The 27,794-nt window shown below is 38.8% G+C and overlaps 2 protein-coding genes across 2 annotated transcripts; one reads left to right on the forward strand and one right to left on the reverse strand.

Annotated features, from left to right (window-relative positions):
- Nucleotides 1–471: 471 nt before the first annotated feature.
- On the forward strand, nt 472–4,620 carry olah (oleoyl-ACP hydrolase). The gene is made up of 7 exons (XM_085445736.1): nt 472–575; nt 658–788; nt 2,124–2,262; nt 2,373–2,472; nt 3,036–3,205; nt 3,302–3,384; nt 4,082–4,620. The coding sequence occupies exons 1-7, from the start codon at nt 553–555 to the stop codon at nt 4,222–4,224; spliced, it is 789 nt and encodes a 262-aa protein (XP_085301862.1). The 5' UTR covers nt 472–552; the 3' UTR covers nt 4,225–4,620.
- A 338-nt stretch (nt 4,621–4,958) lies between these two features.
- On the reverse strand, nt 4,959–18,785 carry slc9a3.1 (solute carrier family 9 member A3, tandem duplicate 1). The gene is made up of 15 exons (XM_085445737.1): nt 18,483–18,785; nt 17,481–17,641; nt 12,479–12,557; nt 11,792–11,969; nt 11,467–11,687; nt 11,078–11,280; nt 10,213–10,302; nt 10,058–10,128; nt 9,839–9,968; nt 9,616–9,752; nt 9,250–9,373; nt 8,322–8,495; nt 7,137–7,191; nt 6,979–7,044; nt 4,959–5,487 (listed from the first exon to the last, which is right to left on the reverse strand). The coding sequence occupies exons 1-15, from the start codon at nt 18,703–18,705 to the stop codon at nt 5,189–5,191; spliced, it is 2,211 nt and encodes a 736-aa protein (XP_085301863.1). The 5' UTR covers nt 18,706–18,785; the 3' UTR covers nt 4,959–5,188.
- Nucleotides 18,786–27,794: the final 9,009 nt, after the last annotated feature.

Below are 27,794 nucleotides of genomic sequence, written 5' to 3' on the forward strand. Positions count from 1 at the left end.
TTAATTAATTATTTAATTGGTGTATTTAATTAATTCATTTTGGCAGTCCTGGCATCCCATATTTTATAGCTATTGTGGAAAAGAGGTAACACGATTTATTTATACTGAAATATGAAGATCAGAGAAAGCAGCTGGCCCAACGCCTAGGGGAAAATGAAAGTCAACCTGGCTATTACTGATACACTTCAAAAGAACTCAGAAAGTGAAAGTTGCTTGGTGGGATTCATCAGGTACATTCAGCTGCTTCCTGTAACCTGTGCCTTTACCTGCACCTCCCTGGAATTGTTACAGGCGATTTAAATTTTCTGTGTCGACGCTGTCGTTTCCTGTCTGTGCATTTCCGGCTACCTTATCTGCAAAGATTCACTGCAGAAATTAATCAACTGTTATTCTCCACGAGATCGCATGTTTGATTTTTCCCACTGAGCACCGGCTGGTGGCGGTATTGCACCAGTTCGCCGTGTGCTAGGCGCCAGTGAATTCATCATGAAGAAGAAGCCAATAAGGAAATGTTACACTGAACTCTTCCCAGGATTTTCCTAGAAGAAGTTAATGGAGCAGACAGCAAGTAATAGGTAGATTTTTTAAAATAACCTCTTGTTTTAACACAAGTGCAAATAAATCTCTGGTCATAATGTTCTTGTTCTCCTTAATCAGCATGGACAAGGTGGTAAACTGTTTCAAGAAAAGACCAGATGCTGTGGCCAGACTGATCTGCTTCCCCTGGGCAGGTGGAGGGTCCATACACTACGCTCGCTGGGGAAATGTCCTCAGCAGCTCTGTTGAAGGTGAGGTGCCCAGAAAGCATTTCACGTGTACGTGCTTGCACGTTGTAACGAAAGCTCCAGGAAGCAAGTGGAAAAGAAATGTGGTGGTCTGGTATAACTAGTCTTCTCGTCTGTGTTTATGACTAAAGGACAGCTGGACTAAAGATTTTTGGAGCACAGAATAAATTCTTGGCTCTTGACTAAATTTTGTTATCTGCAAAAGAGTTGAGGGGGAAAAAACACCTTAGAAAAAAAGTTTTGCCATAATTATATATCAAGATTACCTTTTAACTTTTAAATGTATAATTTTTAAAATCCTTCTCCTCACATACAAAATAATCAATAATCAGGCCCCATCGTATCTTAAAGACTTCATAGTACCTTATTATCTCAGCAGATGACTTTGCTGTTTAAGATCAGCCTTAAAACTTTCTTTTTAATTAAAGTTTATAAGCCAGAGCTGGATCAGGTGACCCTGAACTGTCCCCCAATCATGCTGCAATACATTTAGTCTGCTGGAGGGCTTCCCATGATTAGTGTGTCTTCTCAGTCTTTGCATGTTTACACACCTATTTGCATTTGATCATTAGTTTTTCCTGAACTCTGTCTCTCTCCTGTAGTTTGCTTTTATTCTTGCTGCCTCTGCGTTCGTGTCTTTGTCTCGTGTCTACAGGTGGTGGAATTAGCGCTGTTCCCTCACACCAAGAAGGTCCTGGGTTCGAATTCGCAACTCTGGCCGGGACCTTTCTGTTAGCATGCGCTCTAGCACATTGCGGCTTCTATCCAGATACTCCAGCATCTTCCCACAGTTAAATCACTTGCAGTTATTGGGGTTCGGTTAATTGGTGATTCTAAATTGCACATAGATGTGAATGTGTGTGTGTGTGTGTGTGTGTGTGTGTGTTCGTCCTGTGAAAGAGTGGCGACCAACTCTGGCGTGTACTGCGCCTCATGCCCTATGACAGCTGGGATAAGCTCCAGTGGTAGTGTAGTAGAGGAGTAGTAGTTCTCCTCTGAGTCCCGAATGACTGAACTCCTGACCCTGTCTATAAGGGACAAGCCAGCCACCCTTCAGAGAAAGCTGTTTTCCACGGCTTGTATCTGCAACCTCGTGCCAGTTATGAACAGAATTGCCAGCACTCTAGTCCGTCACTTAAAAACCTGGCATTTAAAAACAATCAATCATCAGAATTAGTTTTCTACACATGCCTCAGAGGACTTTTATGCTTTGAATTATTTATGGTTACTCACTCATTTACTCTGAATCAAAGGAAGACAAATACTCAGAAGAAACATCACCTCATGTCTTTACACTGTTTTTCTTTCTTTCTTTCTTCCTTTTTTTTTTTTTTGTAGTGTTGGCTGTCAAACTTCCCGGCAGAGAGAGTCGAGCTAAAGAGCCATTCTTCGAAAACATGCAGCAGATCGTGGATGAAGTGATTAGTGTGTTGTTGCCGCTGCTAAAGGAGAAGCCATTCGCTCTGTTTGGCCACAGGTATGGCGAGAAAAAATGATCCCTGAATAAAAACAAGGCTGTCGTCATAAACAGAACACTGCATGGTTTTAATCCCTGCAACATAAAGAAAAAATTCTAATCTGTTTCAGTTTCGGTGCCTTCACAAGCTTCGCTGTTGCAGACGCGCTGAAGAAAATTCACAACGTGGAGCCAGTTCACATCTTTCTGTCTGGTGCTTCTGCACCTTATGTAAGTAAAACTACTGGATGACCTGGAAAACTTCTTATTACTTAAGTCTTTTTTTTGCTTGGAATACGCTTTTTAAGTATTTTTTCTTTCATTGCTTGTGATATTTATTAGTTCCACGAAGCAAAAAAAGACAAACATAACCCTGTTTTTTGGGGCTGTGGACTTCAGATCTAGTAATAAGTGATGCAGTGACACACGTGAAAATCCTCTCTGTGCTGTTATGTCACCACTTCATGCTTTAATCTACATTTCTGTGCTTCTGCCACATAATTTTTACCCAAAACTCGGATCACCAAAGAGATTAAAATTCTTTCATTGAAATTATATTCACTATAAGCTAATCACGTATTTTAAAATCGATTTAAATTAATTAGACTTAATCTGTACACACATAACTGCCATGAAAACCCTGATCTATGAATCCTGATGTTCATATTCAACAAACATCAGTGATAACATTTGGAAAAGCTAAACGTTTGTAATTTGGCCTCTTTAACGTAAGAAAAGAGTTGGGTGTTGTTGATATGACACGACACTGTACTGTGTTGTTCTTTGTCTTTAAGTCAGAGACTCGCATTAAAACCCCAAAGAGAAGCGACTTGTCTGATGAAGATTTTCTTAAGTGGTTAATTTCGATTGGAGGAACTCCTCCTGAGCTGCTGGCGAACCCTGAAGTCCTCAAGCTCTTCCTTCCCGCCCTGAAGGCTGACCTGCACGTAGTGGAGAACTACAGGTGGGCGGACAGCTGTCTGTTACTTAATCTGCTCTTAACATTTCTAAAACCAAGCGTAGATGTTGTCAGTGATGGGAGTTGCTGACCTCTCTGCAGATGTAACAAGGCGAGCAGCCCGCTTTTCTCCTGCCCGGTCACGTGTTTTGACGGGAAGGATGACATTCCTCATGATTTACAAGGTCAGTGCTCTAACAGGCCAAGAAGGGGCTGTACGTTACTCTTATGGTTATTACATTGACTTAAATGCCAATTGCTACTTTGTGCTTCTCCCTTCTTTGTTTTGCCCTCAGCAGAGCAGTGTTTACGTAACCCTAACAATCCGTCTCCTTCTACTGAACTCTGACTTCAGTATCTTGCAGTTTGTTCATCGGAGTGTGAAAGTTAGATCGAAAGCACCCAGCCATAGAAACAGCCTCTTGTATGTATGAGTGGGTGAATGAGCCTTGTAGCACAAAGCGCTCAAGCAGAGTAGTAAATAAATTTAAAAGCATACATTAATAATTACATAATTAGACACAAGTTAAGAATCAAATTAAAATGTACACACCGAAAGCCCCGTTTCACAGTGAGTGGATGGCGTTTGTCAGGATGTTTCTTATGTTGTGAAAACCACCTTTAAAAAAATGTCAGGTGGAGTTAGCTTTGGTTAGTAAATGATGATCTACCTGGTTTATGGCTTCACCTGGTCCAGGGATGTCTGCGGCCTTCGGGCTGAGTAAATCTTTTGCTGGGCAGTGTTAACTAATGCTAACTGTTTCTTATTAGAGAGCACGGGATCTGAACCAGAGGCAGCAAGAATGTGTGACTGAGTACGTGAAAGATTTACAGGTGATCAAGTGAAATTAATGTGTGTGTGTGTGTGTGTTTTATTAACAGCTTGGAAAGACATCACATCAGGAGATTTCACCATAAAGATGTTCCACGGATCTCATTTCTACCTGAAGGACTCTGGAAACGAAAAAATAATTTTGGATTACGTCACAAAACATTTGGAAACCTCAGAAATGGATTATTTATAAACAAAACGACTTTTGTCATTTTTCTACTAGTTTATGGTGATATTTAATTGTGTCACCAGTGTAACTTGTTATGTTTTGACCACCCCAGTCCCACGAGTACAGTGAATTCAGTAACTAAGCTAAAAGTTTTGAGACCTAAAATAAATATCCTATTCCTGTTAATGACTGATTTTAATTATCTAGAGTTTGTGATTTAGAAAGAGTTGATTAAATATCTCTGGATGCATCTTTTTCTGCTTTAATTTGGATTTTTTTTTTTTTGACTGACTCCACAGAAACAAAACAAATACAGTTTCTCTTTTTAAATCCATATTTAAATGATTAGTCTATATATATATATTCGAGATGCACTAGATTCACAAATAAATATATTGCCTCATCATATATGTGACATTTCTACAACTGTTTTATTATTCAAGTTTATTATTTAACCTCAGTTGCAATTCTGAGGAAAAACACAAGCATGTCCATATATTATTGATTGAGAATCAATTTTCAGTCATTATTATTTTAAATCCTATTTTTTATTATTGAGACCTAAACAAAAATATATATTTGGGATTTTTTTTTTTTTTTTTGCTTCTGTTTGTTGCATCACATTTAAGGGAAAACAACCTTAAGTAATGATTTGCAATTGCATGTTAATATTGAGCCACAGGACAATATTTAACGGTGTTCTATGTGCCCTGTGAATAACATGCTTTGCTCTAAGTGCAGTTTTCTTTTGCCCAGGGAAGCGTGAACCTAAAACAAAAACAGGAGCAGTCTAAAGAACATGCAGGTCATGAAACTGTCAGTGTTTTGTGTAGAAACACAGGAGTTAAGGTTATCACATAAATGGAAAAGAATATATTTCCTAGTCAATATTCTTAGAGTACACAGTTAAACGTTCTGAGTTTAGTTTTGTTTCTTTGGCAGCCAGATTCAAGTGAGGCAGAGTTGAGTGTTTGGGTTGGGGATCCAGCTACACGTAGCCATCGTCTCTGGGAGGACGAGGAGGAGGAGGGGGCGGCTGCAATTGATCGCTGTCCATCTGCTGTGTGTCAGGAATGTTCTCCAGTGTGAAGGAGTCAGTGGAGCGAGTGCTGATACGAAGAGGGGCCAGGCGGCGCAGGTTGCTTGGGGTCCTTGGCAAATCCACCTGGGCTCGATGTGACAGAGCCACCATGCTGCTGTCGAGCTCACTCTCCCCAAGCCAAGGCGGAATCTGCAACAAATCCATGGGGTCCAGGTCCGGCATGAAGGCTGGGTTCTCAATCCCAGCTGGATGAACAAAAGAAACTGAATTAGGACCTCAGGTTTCTATATTATGGCTTCTGTTGTTCTCAACGATTTGCAAACAATAATTTATAATAGAACGTATCAGGTTTAAAATGACAAAAAGAAAAAAATAAGGCAATTTCAATGGTCGTAGGAACATGTCTGAAGTTTGGAGAGAGTAATGTTTCCAACAGTCTAGCTTCCACTTTTCTTCCATAGGCATTAATATACCCCCATACCATTAGAGATGCAATCTTTTGAAGTGAGTGCTAATAACAGTGCAGTGTCCATGTGTCCCATCCAGTTCATTTCAAGTGAGCTGCGTTTCTGCATGTCGTGGTTAACTTTGTTCACAGACAACATGTGGAGGTGTTTCTGAGCCCGTGCTGTGATTTCCTAAACGGTGTCATGACAGTTTTTAATGCAGTTTTTAATCCAAACATCACAGGAATCTGTTGAGGATCTTTGGCCATGTTTTTTTGCACAGAGATTTCTCCAGATTTTCTGAGTCTTGTGATGAAATAATCAAAGTCTTTGCCGTTTTATTTTGAGGAACATTTTTCTAAAATTGTTCCTTGATCTGTATACAACATTTTGCAGATTGATGAACTTCTACCCATGTTTCGTTCTGATAAACTCTGCCTCTCAAAGATAATCTTTTTAGACATAGTCATGTTACTGTTCTGTTACCAGTTAAACTAGAAAAATGTTCTTCCAGCTAATTCTTTTTAGTACCACCTAATTTCCAACCGTCTTAACTTTTTACGATTACTGCTAACATCAAATTCAACATAAGATAATCTTTTTCACAAAACAGTAAAATGTGTACTTTTACGAGCTATATGGATTTATGAGATTTGACACTGTGTGCTTGATGCTTCTCGTCTGTGTACATAAATTAAATTCAACACAGCTTCAGTTCTCTGGAAATTTTTTACAGATGTTTGTGGAGTCGGAGCAGAATTAGGCAATTCTACGATAATGAGCTGTCTTCACACATGCACTGCAGCCATAAACTGTTCCCAACAGGTTAGAAGGAAAACGTTCAAAAGAAATGAATCGAACATTAGCCAGGCTTTAACCTGCCAGTCCACTAGTACAAAGTCCATATGATGTATGACAGTCGGGTACTTTTACCCTGCAGCTCACCCTTACATAAACCACATACGGTATTTCCAGTAGTGCGAGCCTGAGGATGACTATTTCCTGCTGTGTGCTGCACAGAAAGGTGCAGCACACAAACAGAAAGACTGAAAACTGAGAATTTTATTTTAAAGATTAAATTTTTAAAATGGTACTTAAGTAAATTTTGCACTGAAGGGGGTTTGTTTCATATTGTATCTATTTTGACCTTAATTGCATTTAAAGTATGGTTCTGTAATATTTGTGTTTATAGTTACTATAGTGACCAGTTATAGTGACCAGCTACTCTCTTGGTCACTCTTGAAAAATATATGTTTGCTCTTAGATACAGGATTTACAGACTTGTTTTACCTCCTGCTCTGTACGTGGCTCTCATGTATGATTGGTCATAGCCAGAAGCGCTGTCTCCCTCTGAGCCTAAAAATGAACGTGACAAGATTTTCATTGGCTCTCTAAGTGCTTACCTATTTTAAATCTGAAGAAAAAAAACACCCAACAATCATACAAACCCTCATCACCAGAATAGCTGGTTTTAGCCTTGTCCATTGACTTTCCATTAGGCATCTGTAACAGGAAGACAAGTCATTAGATTATTAGCTGTGGTTCAAAAAGTGAAATTCTAAGTCATATTCATTTGTTCTCATGTTGTTCTTCAATTTTCGAATAAAAGATTAGTAAAGCCCAACAATTTTATGAGTAGGCCAATATTATAGGAATATATTAGCTATTTGATGGCTGATTGGTATCGGCATTTATAGCAGCTGACAAATGAAAGTGAATAAAGTAACAAGAAACGTGATAGTTTGTCCACCAGAGGGAACTCTGTAACTTCACTGTTAGCGATACACTTGCTTGGACCCTCACAAACACAACAACCAGCTGGTCCAAGCAGAGTTATGTAGAGCGTAAACAACCAATTAAATAAATGCACATAAAAACTGTTTGAGAGATTTGTTCATGTTTCATGTGTCTGAAAGAAAAAATTATGTGATGCCCAAATTTGAGTCGAAACACTGGATCTTTCTGAGAAATGAGATATTAATGAAGCATAAAATTCAACCACTTAAACAAATTTATCTTCAGGAATGCCAATAACTGTAATTTGGCATCTTCGCCAAAAACCATAATGCTCTTTATTATTTTTTCTTCTTTTTGTAAAACATTTGAGAATTCGTGGATAATAAGAATAATTATGTTTCAGAATTAAAAATATGACTTTCAACCAAATGTGTAAGCATACTGGTGGATTATCAACTACAGAAAAATAAAAATGATTTCTGTAATTGCTAATACTGTTAATTTAGGGCAGCTGTGCTATAAATCTTGCACCGGTTGGTGGTCTATTAAATTTGTTAACCACCATCAAATATTGGTATCAGTATCCAACTTAAAAATCAGTTCTATTGATTTTTTGGGAAAATGGCAAATGGCCTTTATTTGTATAGAACTTTACTAGTCCCTAAGGACCCCAAAGCACTTTACACAACCAGTCATCCACCCATTCACACACACATTCACACACTGGTGATGGAAAGCTACATTGTAGCCACAGACATGATAAAAAAAAATCTAAATACTGAAAATGTTGATTATGTCTAAAGATGAGATAAAGATAGTATAAAACATTTTTAAAAAGTTTTGAAAAGTGGTATTTTACTTCAGGAAGAAAATAAATATAGAAATGAAGTTATGACCTTCTGCTGCTGTTCTTTTTGTGTGTGCTTGACAATCGTCTTTGGTGGTTTGACGCCCATTTTTGCAGACGTGAACGACTTCAGTCGATTCCTCATGGTTCTCTGGAAGATCTCCTGGACTTCTTTTTCATCTCTGTTGATATCGAAATGGCTGCGACTGAATCTGTGCCGATGCTGTAAACAAGAGGACGAGAAGACAGCTTAATACTCCTTCACAAAATCAAAAACAGCAGGTCATGAAGTCAAGCTTAGGCTTAGGTTCAGCTCTGTGTTAATAGACTAGAAGATCTGTTGAGCTCATGCTCACAGTTCCTGCACATCTGCAAGCCACTTTGGAATGCATCTACCACAGTGCTTCCTTTATATACTACACTATATGACCAAAAGTATTTGGTTGTCTGCCTTCACACATGTGAACTTGAGTGACATTCTATTCTTAATCCTTTGGGTTTAATATGATCTCAGCTCACCCTTTGCAGCTATAACAGCTTCAACTCTTCTGGGAAGGCTTTCCGTGGGTTTAGGTGTGTTTATGGGAATTTATTAGTGAACTCAGACACTGATGTTGGACAGGATGTCCTGACTTGCAGTCTCCGGTCTAATTCGTCCCAAAGATGTTCTGGTATTTTGAGATCAGGACTCTGTGCAGGCCAGTTCTTCGACACTGAACTTGCTCATCTATGTCTTTATAAACTTTACTTCATGCACTGGTGCACGGTCATGTTGGAAGGGGCCATCCTCAAACTGTTCCCACAAAGTTAAGAGCTTAAAATTGGTCAAAATGTCTTGGTATGCTGAAGCATAGTTCTCACTGATGCCTGGAAATATTCTTCTTTTGATAACAAGTTAAATTGTACTAATTATATAGAAGCGCGGCACTAAGGTGCTTTAGTAAGCCCTTGATGTAATGACTCAATGTGCTCATTACCTGTTTTCTGCTCTTGTAGAGATGCTGATCCAGAAGGTGGTGAGCGTTAATTGCCTCAGCTTCCCTCACAGCCTTCATGATCTGCTCATGCATTTCCAGGCTCACTGATGGAATGGGATCTCTACTAAGAAGCAAACCAAATCATGTCAGCGGTATAAAGTAATATAACAATATTAAAGTAGTACATTAACTCTGGTTTCCATTTTACAGCACAGTGGCAAATTGAAGCTTCAGGCATAGAAGATGTTTGTTAATCTAATCTAACTAATAGTTGCAGTGCATTTGATTTCACAACATGATCCTATACTGACTTTTAAGTCTGCTTTTTGCTCTTCTCCTATTGTCATAAAAATCTAGATTGCTCACCTTGTAGTGGACATTGCACCATGATCATTTGACATATTTGCATTGTTGATATCGAAGGATTCACTTTCAGACTTTTTCTTGAAGTCAATAATGGAATTTTCATTACGGACAAACTCCAGAGAGCCCCTCCGCTCACCCTGGAACAGAAGAAGACCATGCTTTCTTTCCATGTGGCAGTTTTATCAGTTTTCTTTAATGAGTACTTTAGCAAAATGATGCTCACTTCAGTCACATATTCCATAGCATCCTTGAGGTTCAGCTGATGGAAGACATCAAAGACTTGGTCTTGTTTCTTCCTTGCAGACGGCTTCATCAAAATCCATGACATCCAGTTTTCCTCAAAATACTTCCACCTTTGCAAAAAGGAAACGAAATACTTATTTTAAAGTTTATTTTAAAATGAGAAGATATTTTCAAATTACGTGTCAAGTCTTGTACATACTTGCTCCTCATGTAGTTGTGTCCTATTTGTCCTGATATGTCTTCTATGGCAACCAGAGTGTGATTAAACATCTAAAGAAAGGAGAAGGACTCAGCAATAACTGGATAGAAAATGGTTGTGTAGGTGAAACGAGAGGTTTTTCGTTTTAGATTTACCTTGTTTGTTAATTTCTCTAGGAGCGAAACCTCAGTCACTGCAGCTCTCTTTACTTTAAGCCACATGACCAGAGGTTTCATTGTTATTCCCTGCAACAATGTCAAGCAGGAATGCAATAGTGTTAGGGGGGGTGGTAAGTTCATGAGCTTTAACAGAGACCGGGTAGAGGACAGGGTTCTCTGTATCTTAGCTGTTCCTAGGACTACTTTGTTTTGGAGAGAGACCTCTGATGTTGTGCCTGGAATTTGTTTGGGAGTGACAGCTCCTAATGCTTTTATTGGTGATTTTTATTGGTACTTCTTTACTTTCATGTCAGAAGGGGCCCAGAGGCCAGTACAAGGAAGTGGACCCAAGGGCAGACACAAAAACAAACAGCAATAAGGTTTTACAGGCTTTACTGTAAACACAGAAATGAGAAATGACATGATGTGGGTTCATGTGAGAGCACTATAGTTAGACCTGTAAGTAATACCTGTAATACAAGGGCGTGAAAGCAATATTGATTCTGTGGGCTTACTTGCAGGCCATCCAAGGAATAGATTTCAGAGAGGTGCAGAGAATCTTGCCATGGAGGCCAACGTCCAGGTAACCGAGCTGCATGTGAGCTGCAAGCTCCTCTTTTCATTGCTCATTGAGCCTCCAGAAGCTGGACTTTGGTTCAGCTGTCTTATTATCACTATACTTACCTACATTAGCATTAGGAGCCGAGACCCTAAACTTTGAAGAGTGACTCCAGCAGATTCCAGACACAACATCAAATGTCCAAAGGAGTGCAGTCCCAGGAACAGCTAAGCTACTGCCAGAAGCCTTTTTTTTTTCTTCGAAAAAGATAGTTAACTAATTAAGAAAAAGTGACAAATTCACCTGCAAGATGACAGTGAAGTACACCACAATGAGTGTAGTGCAGACCATCAGGTTTTTCTCTTTTATCTTATTCTCATCCAGCATCACAGCCAGGCCATATGCAACAGCTCCTCGTAGGCCACCGTAGCTCATAATCACCTGATCTACAAACTCCAAGGGCACCAGCCTGTACCTGTTGAGGATCCAGGTGAGGAAAAACACACCTGCAGTACGAACACAAACACACAGTCTTATATAAAGACTCACAAAATATCTTCAAATGAATCTTCATGAGTTTTGAATGCATTTTAGTGTTTCAGTCTATCTAAATGTATTTGCATAACAAACAAACTTTTTACATCACAGTGATGCTTTGACACAAAACTGAGCCCAAAAAGACAAAATCTCACCAATGAATCTGTACACCAAGACGAAGAGGAGCGTGAGTAGGATGAAGCCCGTGTTCCAAACCCAGATAACCTTATCGATGGCCGAGATGCCGAGGAAAACAAAGATGATGGTTTCTGATCCGTTGGCAAAAGCCTTCATGGCGTATCTGACTGTTTGGACCGAATTCTCATCCATGTTTGCGTTGATGTACTTCTGACAGCACATTCCACAGAAGACAATCCTACAGAAAGGAAACACAAAAGTAGACTTTCATCTAAATATGTTCACAAAATATGCAAAATAGATGCAGAAATAATAAAACAAATTCAGTTGTAAAACACTCACGAAAGGATAGCAGACAGCGAAAGCATCTCGGCAGTCAGGTAGGAAAGATATCCCAAAACAAAGATGAAGCCTGGTTCGATGATCTGGATGTTTTTTGTGCATCTGGTCAGAAGTGAAATTAGTAGGCCAAAAACAAGGCCCACAAGGGAACCGCCAAATGCAACCACAAAAAAGGAAACTGTAGAGAAAGGGGGAAATGTGTAAAAATCTACTTTTAGGCTTTGTTATGTTTTTTATTGCATCTGTTTACATGCCTCTACTCCCTACTGTCCTAACTGGCTTCTGCTAAAAAAAAGAGTAAATAAAGGCATCTCCAAAAGTTGATTCTTTTCATCTGGATGTAGTGTTTTCAGTGGGAGACACGTTTCATCACTCATCCAAGTGACTTCTTCAGTCTGAGCTGACTGCAGGTTTCCCCAATCTTATAAACAGTACATTTGCATAACAACTGAAACTAGCACCACTGAAGGAACTGGGAGGTCAGTTCCCAGCCAATGCCAATAAAAGCATCGTGGTGGCTTGAAATGGTCAATGCATTTTGATGAAGAAGCTCATAATACTGAACAAAAAAATGCTGTAAAAAGAAACAAAAAAACAATTTCTGCTTAGCCAGACGTGACTGTAAGTGCTTATAACCCATACACAGGCAAATCCTCTATTAACAGCTTAATAAATGTCATATCTTACCTATTCCTTTGATAATTTCTGCAGCATCAATTTTAGGTCCTCCCAGTGACACAAATGCATCAAACACATTGAAGAGCACCTAAGAGATGAAGAAGAAAAAATAATGTTTGGTCATTTAGCAGTAAAGAAGGACCCATGACAAAGGGTGCAATTCCCCTGTAATTAAATGGAATTTCGACGTATTTTATTTGAAATTGCAAAGTAATTATATTTACCTACAAGTACTACACACTAGAGTAAGGGGTAACAGGTTTTTGTTGTGCAAAAACAAACAGTATTACATTGTAGCTACACTGTCCTTTTGGGGGTATGGGCAGTTTTACAGAGTAGATTGATACTGCCTTTTTACGACTTTATTTAATCATCGTTGTGTTAATGTGCATTGATGGAAGCCCTGTGGATGTGATAAGTACCAAGCGTACCAAGTTACAAAAAATAAATGAATACCACCAAATGTGTAGGCCTTTGTGACCTTATAATGATGGAGCCACATCTAACTTAATTTTTTTTTCTGTCACAGTCACAACACGTGTATTAGAACAGAACGTCTCCTTTCCTATGAAATACCTGGAAGTTAAGCAAGGTAAGTCCCTCCATAATAAGACCTGATGTTGGGAAATATTTCATTGTTTTTCCACGAATTACCACTTAATAAGGATCTATTAAAATAATTTATACACTACTTAAAACACTTGCAGTGTGATTATTTCTTAGTTCCTTTAAAGCACATGAAGTCATGCAAAACTAAAAATTTCCAACTACTATTTAAAATTACTTACATAGTACTTAAATTTACTTATAGTATAATTATTTTTCTTGTTTCCTGTAAAAAGTAGTGTGCTTACCTTAAGTATAGCTCAAGTATTTGTGGGTAAATATAACCTCTTAAGCCCCAAAGGGGTTTCTGAGCTTCCTGCTCGAAAATGCAATGCCCAAATTAATTGATTATTTCTCTGCAATTACAAACTCTGTCCTTACAATCTTGGTATCAAAATAAAGCTAACACTTGTGAAATTTCATCAGAGGTGTAAATATTGAAGCAGATATTACTGTGTCAAAGTTACTGAGACTGGAACACAGAAAAAGTCAATAGAATTTATCCTCACCTAATTTTTTTTTTTAGCATATAACCCTTTTAAAATATGCCTCAGTTCACATTTCATTACAGAAATTCAGTAACCAACATATAAACATCATCTGTGCAAGGATTTATGTTTGTAAAGTGAAACAGTGAAAAATTACAGCACTGTCAATACATGAATATCCACATGTTGTACAAAAATGTCTAATTTTGGCACACAATTGGACACCATGCCAGTTGAATTTTTTAGGTATTTAAGAGCAGAAATAATTGATTTTATTAACAGGCCTAAAAATGCTTTTTTTTAATATATATATATATATTTTTGAAGATTTAACGACACATCTACATGGTAATGGCCCTTTTCTGCCGTGTGCATGGAGCATTTAATTGGTCTCTGGCCCTTTAAACTCTGAGGAGCTGTAACTTTGGTCTCTTTTGTTCAATTTGCATGATTGGCATCTTTTTTTAATTGTTTGAGCCAATAGAATCACAGTAACAATGCCACGTTCACGTTACTTCAACCAATCAGACCTTGCAAGGCTAAAACCCACGTGGGCCCAGATTTACTGCATGTGGTGTCTGTCCAGTCACGTGTCTGTAGGTGGGTCTATAACGGAGGATGGAAAATGACTCTGATGTGGCTAGGTAGGCGTGGTAACTGCTGATAATCACATGGCTATTTCATATAAATGAAATGAAAATAAATTCCATTTAATTGAAGGGGACTTACATTAGTGATGGGTAAATTTGATTCTTTTTACTGAATCGAGTTTTAATGACTCACTCACCAAAGTAAATCGGGTTTTTTGAGTCATTTGATTCACTGAGTCAGTTGACCAGAGAGTGCAAAAAATGTACATTTTCACTCAAACTTAATTTGTTTCTCTTTTCATGTAAATCCTACTGCTAAGATGAATGATTCTAAAAGAAAACAACTATTTTATAGAGAAAAAAAAGAGCAAAAACATTTCTAAAATGAAGCAATTTCCTATCAAAATTGCTAAATAAACATTTTTTTTATTTTATTAGTATTTTCCTTAAATGTGTTAAATATATATTTTCTCATCTAAATGTCCACTGAAATGTGAGCCAGGGGGCGGTAATGTGCCTTAACATTGGTTGCCAACCAAGAAGAAGAAGAAGCTGTGAGCCAGGAGGGAGGGGGTGAGTGAGTGATTCGTTCGCTCTATGATTCAGCACAGGAGGGAGGGGGTGAGCGAGTCCTGAGTGATTCGCTTACGCCAGGGGTGTCGAACTCCAGGCCTCGAGGGCTGGTGTCCTGCAGGTTTTAGATATCACTGTGGGTCAACACACCTGAATGAAATGATTAGTTCATTACCAGGCTTCTGGAGAACTTCAAGACATGTTGAGGAGGTCATTTAGCCATTTAAATCAGCTGTGTTGGATCAAGGACACATCTAAAACCTGCAGGACATCGGCCCTCGAGCCCTGGAGTTCGACACCTGTGGCTTACACCTACGATTCAGCACAGGAGGGAGGGGCAGAGGTGGGACCAAGTCATTGTTTTGCAAGTCTCAAGTAAGTCTCAAGTCTTTATCCTCAAGTCTCAAGTCAAGTCTCAAGTAATGTCAGGCAAGTCAGAGTCGAGTCTCAAGTCACTGGTGTAAAAGTCCGAGTCAAGTCACAAGTCTGAAACTTTGAATTTCAAGTCCTTTCGAGTCTTTAAAAAAAAACAACGAAAAAATAATGTTGCAGTTATGCTAAATGTAAATATTAGACCATGTAATTTTAAAATCTGTGTTTTTCTCAACACATGACAAAATAGTTAACTTAGAAAATATACACAAATTGTGAAATTGCACCTCTTTAAAATGCAGCTCAATTAAACCTAGCTCCAAGAATAATTTTCACCAACAGTTCTGAGATAAGCTGCATGTTATTCTTGGATGCGGTTGTAGGACCAGCTTTAAAATCGCATGACAAAAATATCATACACATTAAAAAAAACTGTATCACCAACGAAGCCTGGACAACATTTGCTAGTTAGATGAAGTCAGCTATCTCATTGTAGCATATTTATATGCATATTTATAATCATACGGTTCTTGGAGTGAGTGCATACACTCATGAAGTTTAGTAACTTCAGGTCACTGCAACAAGCCCAGGTACAGTTTACCGACGGATGGGTACAGGACCTTGAAATGCACCGTGTAGAACGAAAGACCATCGTACGTATCATAAGTTTACCAGTTTCACAAATCGTCGTCATAAATACACATTCCTTAACCGTTTATTAATAGGACCTTTGAGCTCAACGGTAATTAATTAGTAGTGGAAATAATTTCTGGTAGCATCACAGAAATGTAGCAGTGACAATAATATTGTATGCTGTAATCATACTGGGCAATTAGTGATACAAAAAACCTGTTTTATCCTGTGAATAAAAGTATGTGTTTTTGTCAATGTACCATAATAACAGAAGCGAAACGCAATATTGTGTCAGGACAATTCACTATTTATGCACAATAAATAAAGGAGCATAGCGCGACAATTTCTGTTCAGCGCCAGACTTGCTTGTAACCTATATCACCAATTATGTAATGAAAATGACGTATTAACTACTAAAAAACACTGACCTTCGTGTAAATGCTTGGAGCAGACTAACCTGTGAGCTGGAGGGTTCTGGGACGTTATATTTGGTCTTTGAATGGCTGCAATCCAGTCGCGTCTTTGTTACTTCGGAAACATGGCTGAACAATTTCTCTTCAACGACGTAATCCGATAACAACCGATCTCTTTACCCGTCGGCTTCCCGTGGCTGTCATGCGACCGGCTATTGCAGTTAATAATACAACGGCTTCTTGACATTTTTGTGTTTCTTTTTATCGCTGTATAACTGATTTTAATTGAAAGCCTGCGTGCGCTAGTACCGCTTGCCACGAGTTCCCAGAATCCTTTGCGGTTCTACCCGTGAATGACGTCACATTTTCAATCTCTATATAATATGCATGTTAAATTTTATATTTGGGGTAAAATATCAAGTCTTTTCAAGTAAACCGGTTCAAGTCCAATTCAAGTCCCAAGTCATTGGTGTAAAAGTCCAAGTCAAGTCACAAGTCTTAGAACATTTTTTCAAGTCAAGTCTAAAGTCATAAAATTAATGACTCGAGTCTGACTCGAGTCCAAGTCATGTGACTCGAGTCCACACCTCTGGGGAGGGGGTTAGTGAGTCTTGAGTGATTCGTTCGCTCTATGATTCAGCACAGGAGGGAGGGAGAGAGTGAGTCCTGAGTGATTCACTTACGCCACAGGTGTTGAACTCCAATTACAGATTATATCAATACAATAAAGGGCCAGAAATAAAGTAAATACATTGCCAGTATACCAATACTGATAATGATACTTTTAACCTATAAAGGCATCTTATATAAGGGAGAGCATTGTGTCTTTATTTATGAGATGAATTATCTCTGATTGACAAATTCTGTCCACATTTAATTAATTAGTTCATTTTTATTTTACTTTCAATTTTAAGCTTAATTCAGTTCTCTAAGACATGTATTCAGTTTTATAGTACACCTCTCCTTTAAGGAGCAATATGATATAGCACTTATGCTTCTGAGAAGGTCACACTTCTAACGATAAAGTCACGGGTTTCTAACATTGTAATTTTAAAAGGTGTGCAAACTTTCAAGTTTCAGCAGTGAATGGGGTGGAACTTCATGATTCGTATCAAATGAACTCCAGACTGTTCAGAAACACCTATATTGACCAGAGAAGCTCAGATAAGATGGCAAGACATCAGCTAGAGTAAAACCACTTAAACTGAAGTGCTGGAATGTTTACTTTCTTTACACTTCATGTCTTCAAAGTGGACATGCCTATGACAGATGTCTCACCAAACTCACAGGTTATGTTACTTAAGTAATGCTAAAGACAGCAATGATGCATACGAACCACTGTTACACCGTCGTTGAGCAGCGACTCTCCAAACACCATGATGAAGAGGACGTCGTTAACGTGCACCTGCTCAAACACAGCGATGACGGCCACGGGGTCCACAGCAGCCATCAGACTGCCGAAAAGAAGGTACTGCAGCAGACCAATGTCCAGGTCACCTGTACAGGAAATGCCTTGATGCTCAATCATCCAGGTAAGTAAATCCCAAAAGGTTGATTCTGTACATCTGTACATCCCCAATCTTATAAACAGTACATTTGAATAATAATGGAAACTAGCCAACTGAATGAACAATGGGCTGGGAGGTCAAGTCCTTGATCATTAATGTGCAAATTGTCATGACCATTGATCAAAGACCATTGATCAATGCCTATGAGTACCATTCACAGAAAGTTGGGGAATGGCGGCAATCACAGCATTGTGAGACACAGCCCCCTCCTTGATTCACAGACACATTTTTTCTAAACACAACACCTCAGTGGCTTTAAACCCCAAAACACACTGCGCCAAAAAACGGTCCACCCCAATGAGCGGATCCCCCGACACAAACAGAGTAATGTAGAGTGCGCTAAGTGCCAGGAGGATTGCCATGATTTAGACACTGAGGAAACCAAACAACCTCTTGTGAAGCGGATGGCACAACACAGAAGGAAGTCTATTTCCACCTACAGGCAAATGGACAGTCTTTCAATGATGAGGATTTACACATTCTGGACAGGGAGGAGCGCTGGTTTGAGCGCGGAGTCAAGGAGGCCATTTATGTGAAAAGGGAAAGACCATCTCTGAATCAAATAACATTGTTTCAGTTATTGTGCAAATGTACTGTTTGGGTTAGGAAAACCTGTAGTCAGCTGAGACTGAAGAAGTCACTTGGATGAGTGTCAAAATGTTTCTCCCACTGAATTTCCAGATGAACAGAATCAAGCTTTTGTGATGTACAGGAATCATATTAGATCTCTCTCTGGTGCATTCACGAAGAAATTACAAAGCCCCTCTTACCCATGGCTCCTCCCATTTGGCACCCCCACAGCGACAGCCCCAAGCTGGCAGCATTCCAGCAGGTCCCAATGACAGCATGGACCAAGATTCCGCCCAGGTTGGTGAAGAAGAGCTTGTTTGGCATGTGGTAGCCTGCATCCAGAATGACTTGAGGCAGCAGGTAGAAGAAGAAGACTGTCGGGGTCAGCCTGAAGGTTTGCACCTTGTCTGCAGCCCAAATCATGCCACCCAAAATGAAGCCAAAACAGATGAGCAGAGCGCTCTCAGGTATAACGCTGGTGACATGATGGTTGGCCTCAATGACTGAGAAGAGAAAACAAGATTTAAAAAAAAAAAAAAAAGATAAAAGCCATGAATCAATAGTAATAACCTTTGATTTTACATTAATCTGCTTGTAGTCAGGTTGGAGCTGGCAAACATTCAAACCTTTGGTTCACTTTACTGAACCACAAATGTAAAACGCTTGTGAGGTTGTAACATTTGCAAATGATTAACTGTAGTGCTCATCTAAAATAAAACACGAAAGCACATGATTAACCAGCGTGGCGGATGAATGAAACCCCACTGCATAACTAAAGATAGCCTCATGATTAATGGGCAGAGGAAGTGCCATTAAAGTTTATTTAACAATAAACCCTACTGTCCCACAGCGGTAAACCAATTTCCACCTCACGGGGTTACACTTCTGTTCTGCATGTTTATATTTACCCTCTTAAATCCTGGTGTATCATGTTTGATATGTGCAGTTTTTTTTATGAGTTTTTGAGACTTCTCCTTTATCAGTGAAAAACCTAAAGAAATTTTATTCAAGATACATTCTTCAGCATTTTTTTAAATGCCAGATGTAGCAAATATGATACAAATCAAAAGTCATCTATGGAAATTAAAATGTTATATATTTGTTATATTGCCTCAACAAATTCTCAATTTTGAATTCATTTCATATTTTAGGCTTTAAGAGGTTAAATGTAATTAAAGATTAAATTACAGAAACTTGTATCAAGTATACAATTTTTCACCTCTGTGTTTTTATCTGTATATTTATATTTTATAAGCCTGAGCTATTCATTTAGAGGATTTCAGCTACCAAAAGTGAAAGCTTGCTCCACATTACCTTCTCTGTTTGCAAGAGGCAAACTATACTTCTTCTTTTCTTTTATCATCTCGTGTAATAAACAGAGCATATACATTTTTTTTTATCATATTTATATTCTACAATATGTATTACATACCCAGTTTGCCCAAAAATGACACCAGTACCCAAAAAGCCACTAAATAAGGGGTCTCCACGTGGTGCCACTTAAAGCTAATGATGGGTATTCCTGTGATATTGGAGCTGTGGCCATGTTGAGACTCATTCGAGTGACTGGATTCGGACAGCTTCAGGTGGGACCCCTCACGTGTTACCACAGCTTCACCCTTCACTGATGACACAACGCAGATCAACAACACTGACTCCAACAGCCAGAAGAGTGCATATCCACAGCGTAGCATTTGAAAAAAATAAACTGACTGAAGAAAAGAAGCCTTCTCGTGCCTGTATTACCTCAAGAGGTAAAAATAAATAAACAACACCTCTGCCAATGGCTTCCTACCCTCACAATATTCAACACTCTGTCTGCGACTTTGTGTCCTCAGTCCTGACACAGTCTGTATCAGGACTGGACTCAGCCTTTTTATAAGTTCACTACTCCTCTATGAGTAAGGTCATGTATGAGTGTGTGGTTGAAGAGTTTAAGAAGGAGCAAAGGATGTCATTCGGTTATTCAGTGACATCTGAAACATTCTCCGGTCATTGCTACATTTGTACTTTCCGGTCCCGTCCACTCCAGTTTGTCATGATATTGTTAGTGTTGTTGAATGAATACCTTTAGTTTAGGAACATTTCCACCAGTTTCACTCCTTAGTAATGATTGACACCGACCTTACGCAGTCTTAGTTAAAGACTCCCTTGAAATGACATAGCACCTTTCTCCTCTGTTAAGCACTCAAAGTGCTTCCTACTACTAATCTAAGTCTCCCAATCACACACATGTGAATGCAGTGTTCACTGTCTTGGCCAAGTACCCTCTGATCAGTAGATGATCTGCTCTACCACCTGAAACACAGCTGACCCTAACGAAGAAGAAATAACAAAGGTGTCGTAAAGCAGTCCCTAAATAAGCTCCTATCATTACATATTGGAGCAGTGACTTCAGAAGGGCACAAAACACTCCTGACTCAGTTAAGAAGCTTAATCATTTGTTTCGTCTTTACATTACTAAGTGATGCTGCAGGGGGATTTTTGTGCCAAAACAAAAAAACGTATGACTTTGTCCAACTTACAAGGCGAATGCAATGTCAGAGACTGTAATTTCAAATATATAATGTAAATTAAATGAAACAGAGAGTTAACGAAGCCAAAATCCACCTGTATTGGCATACACTGTGACAATATTGTAACAGGAGTGTTGCCTTGGCTCAACTCCAGCTGCTGCAAGCTTCACACACAGTGCTGCTCGTGTGGGGAGAATGATTTAGCCTACAATTACAGACTCCTGGGGACAGACAGAAGGTGAACAGTGTTAATTCATAACAGTTGGCTGGTTTTAATGTACTTTAGTTCTACTAACTCCACGGTCTCAAATCTGAGACTCTTTTACCCATTACCAGCGGCTCACCGCTGCTTTGGCAAAAAAACAAAAAGCAAAAAAAACCTATATTAAAATAAATGTATAAATGGAAACATGGTTATTTCTTTTTATATTTAATTTGTGTTTATCATTACCAAATGTGATTCTGATGGCTGCAGAGCAAGTCACTGGCAGGTTGCTGAAAAAAGTGCCTTCATATTCAAGGAATTTTTTTTAACATTTGTTCTTTTTATTAGTGATGTGCGATACCACTGATTTTCTTTCCGATCCGATACCAAGTAATATTCATGGTGGTATCGACGATACTGATTCGATAAACTTATTTTATTTATTGTATCTCAAATTATAGTGTCATAATGATTACAGGACATCAGATTACTTGTTCTTATCACTTAATAATGCAGAGTTCATCATATAGAAATAAAAAAACTGAAGTTGTGCGCTATTTGAACATCTTGCCTGCCTGCAGCACTAAAGGACTCAGTGAGAAACGTCTGTCTCGCCCTAGCAGCACCTGACTCTCTCATCCTCTTCAGTTCGCCTCAACATACGCTCGTCATATTCTGTGATATGATTTACTCTGAGGTGTTTGACAAGGTTAGTGATGTTGCCACAACCATACATGACCCTCCCGATTTTTCCGGGAGAATACCGAATTTCAGTGCCCCTCCCGAAAATCCCGATTTTCCACCCGGACAACAAAATTGAAAAACCATATTGCAGAATTCATAGCGCGGCCCAGCCAATTCCAGTTTCCAACAATGGCGGCAGCTGCTTAGTTTTAATATTACTCTTATTTCTCTTTCTGGGTCGCAAAAAAACTTTTAACATATTTTCAGGTGAGAATGTAGCTGTGTAAACTTCAAATATCTAAGCCGACTGACACATCGTCTTCAAACCCCCGCGGTCTTTCGCTACTCGGGTTAAACGTGATATATAAGTCACTTTGATAACTTAAAAATCTTATTGTTTTTTTTTTCCAGTGTTTTATTTGTTGGTGACTAAATCGGTTTGGTTGAGATTAAAGTTCTTAGATTAGATTAAATTAAATTTAACTTTATTAATCCCTCGGGAGGGTTTTCACACAGCTGAATAAACGTCAAACAGAAAATAATTAAACAGAAGAGTTTACGTCAGTGCCCGGTGATATATTAGATAGCAAGGAGCAGACGGCAGAGTTTCACTCCACAGAGGGAGCTCGTGACGTAGGCCGGGTCCTCAGGTGGAAGGATAGGGACAATAGCCTCATTGGTTAGATGACTTGTTGGCACAGGTGTGAGTGGGGGTGAGTGTGAAAGCCTTGCATAAGAAACTAAAAAAAAAAGTTTCTCTGTCATAAATCTGTACTGTATTTTTATACAATAAAAATGACCACTCGGTTACCTGCTATCTACTAGTGTGTGTGTGTGTGTGTGTGTGCTTTAAGAACATTTAGCTGCACAGTCATTTAACTCCCCTCCCATTATTAAGAAATGATAATGTCACTGAGTAGTGACTTGACTTTTCAGTCATTCTGACCGCAGGTCTCCACCACAGCAAGCACTCAGACGATGGTCAGATGAAGGTTGTTTTCAGTGTGGGAGGAACAGTAGCTACACTTCAAGACTGTTGTGTGGTATTTTTCATCTCAGGCTCTGTGCTCAACAAAATTTGTCATTTGTGGTCCCAACGCTTAAGGATTAAATGTTGTTAAACAACACAATAAACTAAATTAATAAATTTCAGATAAATAAGTTTAGCAACATTATGCATTATATTATAGAATATTAGAGATTTAAGATTTTTATTATAAATTAGACTGACAGTAAGTGTCTGAAATGTTGTCCTTGAATTGGAGCTGTTTCAGTAACCCTGCCAGGGTCACTCTATATCATTTACACCTATATAAACTGTAAACATTTCTCCATGCCCAGGATGGTTTTCTCCAGACACTGTGGTTAAACTGCATGCTGAGGTCCATGAGCTTTTTCAAGAACCCTATTTTACATAAAATTAATTGTTTCAGCAGGTGAGGGATTTGGGTTGATCACTTGGTATCTGAGACATAACCGAGTTAGGAGTCAAGTATAAGTTACTATAATGATGAGGATGAAGAGTTGATCATTAAAATATAACATACAGATAAACCTTCTATATATCAGTCTGTGCAGTTAGGAAGCAGGATCCATTTCACCTGCTTTGGTGCACATAACAGTGATAACCCGTGCACCGACAACAGGAAGACAACCTCCAAAAATTAGAAAGAAAGTACTTAGACATAAAAGGTGCTTGTACAAATTTGTGTGTGACTGAGACTCAAATTTAAAATCTCTTTATTGATTTTCTATTATTTCCTGATTGTTTTTTCTCTAGTTTTGCTTTTTGCAAGTATCTCTGTCACTCATGGTGAGATTAGTGACATTCTAGCTGCACTGATTGGAGGTTGTCTTCTCGTTGCCACTGCAGTGCAACATTGTCACTTTCGTTTGCACCAAAGAAGGTGAAATCCATTAACGCTGGTCTTTTGCTTGCTAGCTGAATAGATTGTGTTATACTCCGATGGCTATAAAGAAGCTTTTTCTTGAAAAAGCGCAAATAGTTGACCCTGCATTTATTGTCCATTGTACTTCAGTTAGTACCAAGCATGCTGGAAGAAAGACAGCACTGTTAATCTGTAAAGAGGAAATAGGTTCTTGAGAAACTGCCTTCCCTGTGTCCTTGTGTTTTGTTGTCTGTTGTGTTTTCATGTCTGTTCTTTCCCGGACTCGTCTGTGTCGTGTCTATCTGGGTCTGGTCTGTGTGTGTGTGTGTGTGTGTTCCTGTTACTTCCCGTTTTAATTTGGTTGTCTCCTGTCTGTGTGCGCCATGTTCTGCTTTTGCCTCTCTTACTTTGAAGGTACCTCGTCTCATGTGTTATATTAGGCTTTTCATCATCTGTCTCGTTGTGCGCAATTAGCCCCAGTTGTGTTCGTCGCGTTTCCTGTGCACTCGTCATTCCTTGTGTATTTAACCCCTTTGTTTTCTTCCATCCAGTGTCATGTCCTGTCTGTCTGCCTTTTTAGCTTCACGAGTGTTTCCAGTTTAGTTAGTTTTCTGTTTTTCTGATTTCCAGCAGTAAAGCTGAGTTTTGAGTTTACCTTTTGCATCCTGGAGTCTTCATACTGGGTCCTCCATTCCTGCCTGCCGCACACAACCCCTGTTCATATTTTTACATTGTCCACAGTTCCATGGCCCATTTCCCTTAAACTTAAACCCAGTAATCACTGAGAGCAAATGATCAAATTCATCAGTTAGAAAACACTCATTAAAATAAAAGTTCATCCAGTGACACCGCCCATCCCTATCAGTTCTAGACAGCAGCAGCTCAAGTTGCCGGAGTAATTGTGCAAAACTTTGGGTCGATTCTCTGAATCCTCTGAAATGCTTTTGTCTAAAACTCATCCGTAACTCATCTCAGTTAGGTTAGATGATACTCCTGTACAAATTTTTCTGAAATGAATGCCAACCAACAGATCAAGATCATAACTTGATCTAGTAAAGGTTTTCCATGAATGTGTGTCCCTCTTTTCTATAGGAAATTTGCTCTCAGTAAGATTTTGTGGTCCTGCAATTAAAAATTAGGTCACCGAAGCAGTTTAGAACAAAAGCCCAAACCTAGTTTTGTCTAAGAACCCTCAGTCAAAATAAAAGCAATGCCAAGTGTGAGTACATTCTTAAATAGTATGAGCAAATAATCAATCCATTCATTTGAATGTAGGTAGTTTCCTGTTCTTGTGTTTATTTGTTATGTTTGTTTTGTTTTGTTTAAAAGCCTGACGCTAAAGTGTACATCATTGTCCAACAGTACAAGTAATGGTGGTCTTTTATTTTGAAAATTTGACACTAGATTTTTCCTGTCAGTCAGATTTGCATAGGAAGGTTTCTAATTGAGTGAAGTGATCCAGTAGTATGTGCTTGGAAGCTATAACAAGAGCTGCCTGATTACTGTATGTCCAAACTGGGAAATTGAAACAGGAGAGAAAACAGTGTTTTTTTTTATGTGTGGTACTTGATTACAAGCAGAGCTCTTATGTAAGATTTAACCATTTTTCTTAGAGAGAAACAAGATTTAACTACCAAAAGAGCTCAGATGTATCCATTAATCAGATAGAGATACTGATGTAATCTGCTTATAAAATGAACTAATTCACATGGGTCAAATCTCAGCCACTGATCCCACTTTTCTCCTCCTGTTTGGCGTAAACTGCAGCTAAAGTTGCCCTTGTAGTGACATTCTAAGTACCTGTGAATTAAATTTCTCTGAAATGCTTTGTTCAAAAATCGTCATCTAGGGTAGCTGTAACTCAAATTCCACCTAGAACAAAGAGTATAAAGTCTGCTGGCTTTGAGAGTAATACTGAAACAGAGAGGAAATTTGTATTAAGTTTTGGTGATTAAATAATGCAGGCGCGGGGTAGACAATTAAAAAAAAGAAAAAAGAAAAATTACAATAGTATTTTAGAATCTCTACAGTTACAAACTCTGTGTTAACAATTTTTGGTATCAAAATAAAGCTAACACTTGTGGGGCTTAATCATCCAGTTATTATTTCTGATGTCATTAGCCGTTTCTGGGTCCAAACTCCACTTCAGGTCCCTAAATAGTAAATGGTAAATGCCTGTATTGTATAGCGCTTTACTTAGTCCCTAAGGACCCCAAAGCGCTTTACATATATAGTCATCCACACATTCACACACTGGTGATGGCAAGCTACATTGTAGCCACAGCCGCCCCGGGGCGCACTGAGAGAGGCGAGGCTGCCGGACACTGGCGCCACCGGGTCCTCTGACCACCATCTAAAATGAAGATAACACTGTATATATTGTTTTTTACCTTTATGCTTTGTGTGAACAACTACAGTGTGTTTCTTATGAAATCCATGAAGTGCTATAGAGAAAATTACATTTTATTTATGTAGTTAACACATTTTGAACATCCAGGCATCCATGAAAACAGGATTTATCAAATTTAACGGAGTTCAAAGTTAGCAAGGAGTTAGCTCGCTAGTTTCCACCTAAACATAATATACCATGTTCTGAATGAGGGATTTTTGAAAATGTACAGCTCTACTATCACTTCAGACATTAATGAACCTAGAACACTAAACAGTAGTGACATTTGTAAGGTTGCTAAAGTTGGGCTAGCTGGTTTTTAATGATGTTCTACGTGGTGGCTAGCTACACAGCTATGGTAGCTAGCCACATGCAGTGTTGCCAACTTAGCAACTTTGTCGCTATATTTAGCGAGTTTTCAGACCCCCTTAGCGACCTTTTTTTGTAAAAAGCGACTAGCGACTAATCTGGCAACTTTCTCTGGTGTTATTGGAGACTTATTTATGACAACTTTTTGACGTAAAAGTGTGTATCGTTCTTACTCTCAACAAGCAGCGGGTGCTGCGGTGGGCACCTCGCCCGCAGTGTTGCCAACTCCTCAGTAAGGAAAATCGCTATTGGTTGTCCTACAAGTCGCTAGAAGTCACTAAATGACGTCATCGCCTAATTTGCATAATTGGTCATGCTAATAACATCGTGGAAGAGACATAAAATGAGTAAAAAACGTCCTAAATGCATTTAGAGTTTATTTAGAACTACAAATTAAATTTCTTTTAGCAATTATTGTTTTTTTTTAATGTCACAATTCCAACCCTGCTCCTTTACCTGGGCTTGGACCGGCAAAAGTGACCCAAAATAGGCACTCTGGTGGAGTAAACTGTAAACGCACCAAACTTAAGTCAGGAGAACAACTGAGATAGATAATCTATCAACAATACGAGGTTAGTCATTAATATACTGCTGCATGGGCTGGACCTTAGTTACATTGTTAGGTTTTTAAAACTGAGCTTTAAAAAGAACAGTGGTAATAAAAACTGAGAGAGGCCAACAGTGATCACTGCCTTTTTTAAGAGTTTTTTTGTTGCCTTTTATAGCATATAACGACTCAAATGTGCTGCAGTAGACCAAAAACTGAAGAAAGCATTGATCAACATATAGACATCAACTGTAGAAAGAATTGTGCCGCTGAAGTGAAACAGAGCAAATTTACAGAGGTTTTATTAGAGACATAGCTAAGTATTTTACAATTTGGCACCATCTGTAAAAGTCAAAATTTCTTAGGTATTGAATAGAATAAATTAACTTTCTTGTCAGAGGTCATTTTTGCAAAAAAAATGGTGCATAATGCGTCTTTGCAAGAAAATAAGGCAGAAAATAGCGGTATATGATGGGAAGATGCTCTTGAAGCCCACATGGGAGATGCAGCTATGCAGGAAAAGTGGCTGGATTGCAGTGCTGGTTCATTGAATGTTGGTTGGAACATGACAGATCTTGCAGTTTTGGAATCTGTGAGATCTGTGTTTCCAGCAGAGACATTGTTTGTTTGTGTCGATGCCATCAGGAGAACATGGGGATCCGCAAATTGTGTCTCTTTAATTCCTTGTTGTTTTAGTTGTTTTTAGTGATCATGGAAATTGTTTTGTGCACTTTTAGCTGAGATTCTGACATTTCTTTGGATACTGTACATGTCTATATTTGAATAACAGACCTGGCGGTACAGCCCGTGTTCCCTATTTGCACCAGGGGTAATGGGGTTCAACGGGTTAATCTCCGGCTCTCTTCTATAATGTGTCTATTGGCCTGTCTTCCTCCCCATTTTTTCCCTTTCC

Source organism: Copadichromis virginalis, linkage group LG22, assembly GCF_057382275.1.
Source record: "Copadichromis virginalis isolate Kocher_CV1m ecotype Utaka linkage group LG22, C_Virginalis_male_GT1.1, whole genome shotgun sequence".
Lineage (NCBI taxonomy): Eukaryota > Metazoa > Chordata > Actinopteri > Cichliformes > Cichlidae > Copadichromis > Copadichromis virginalis.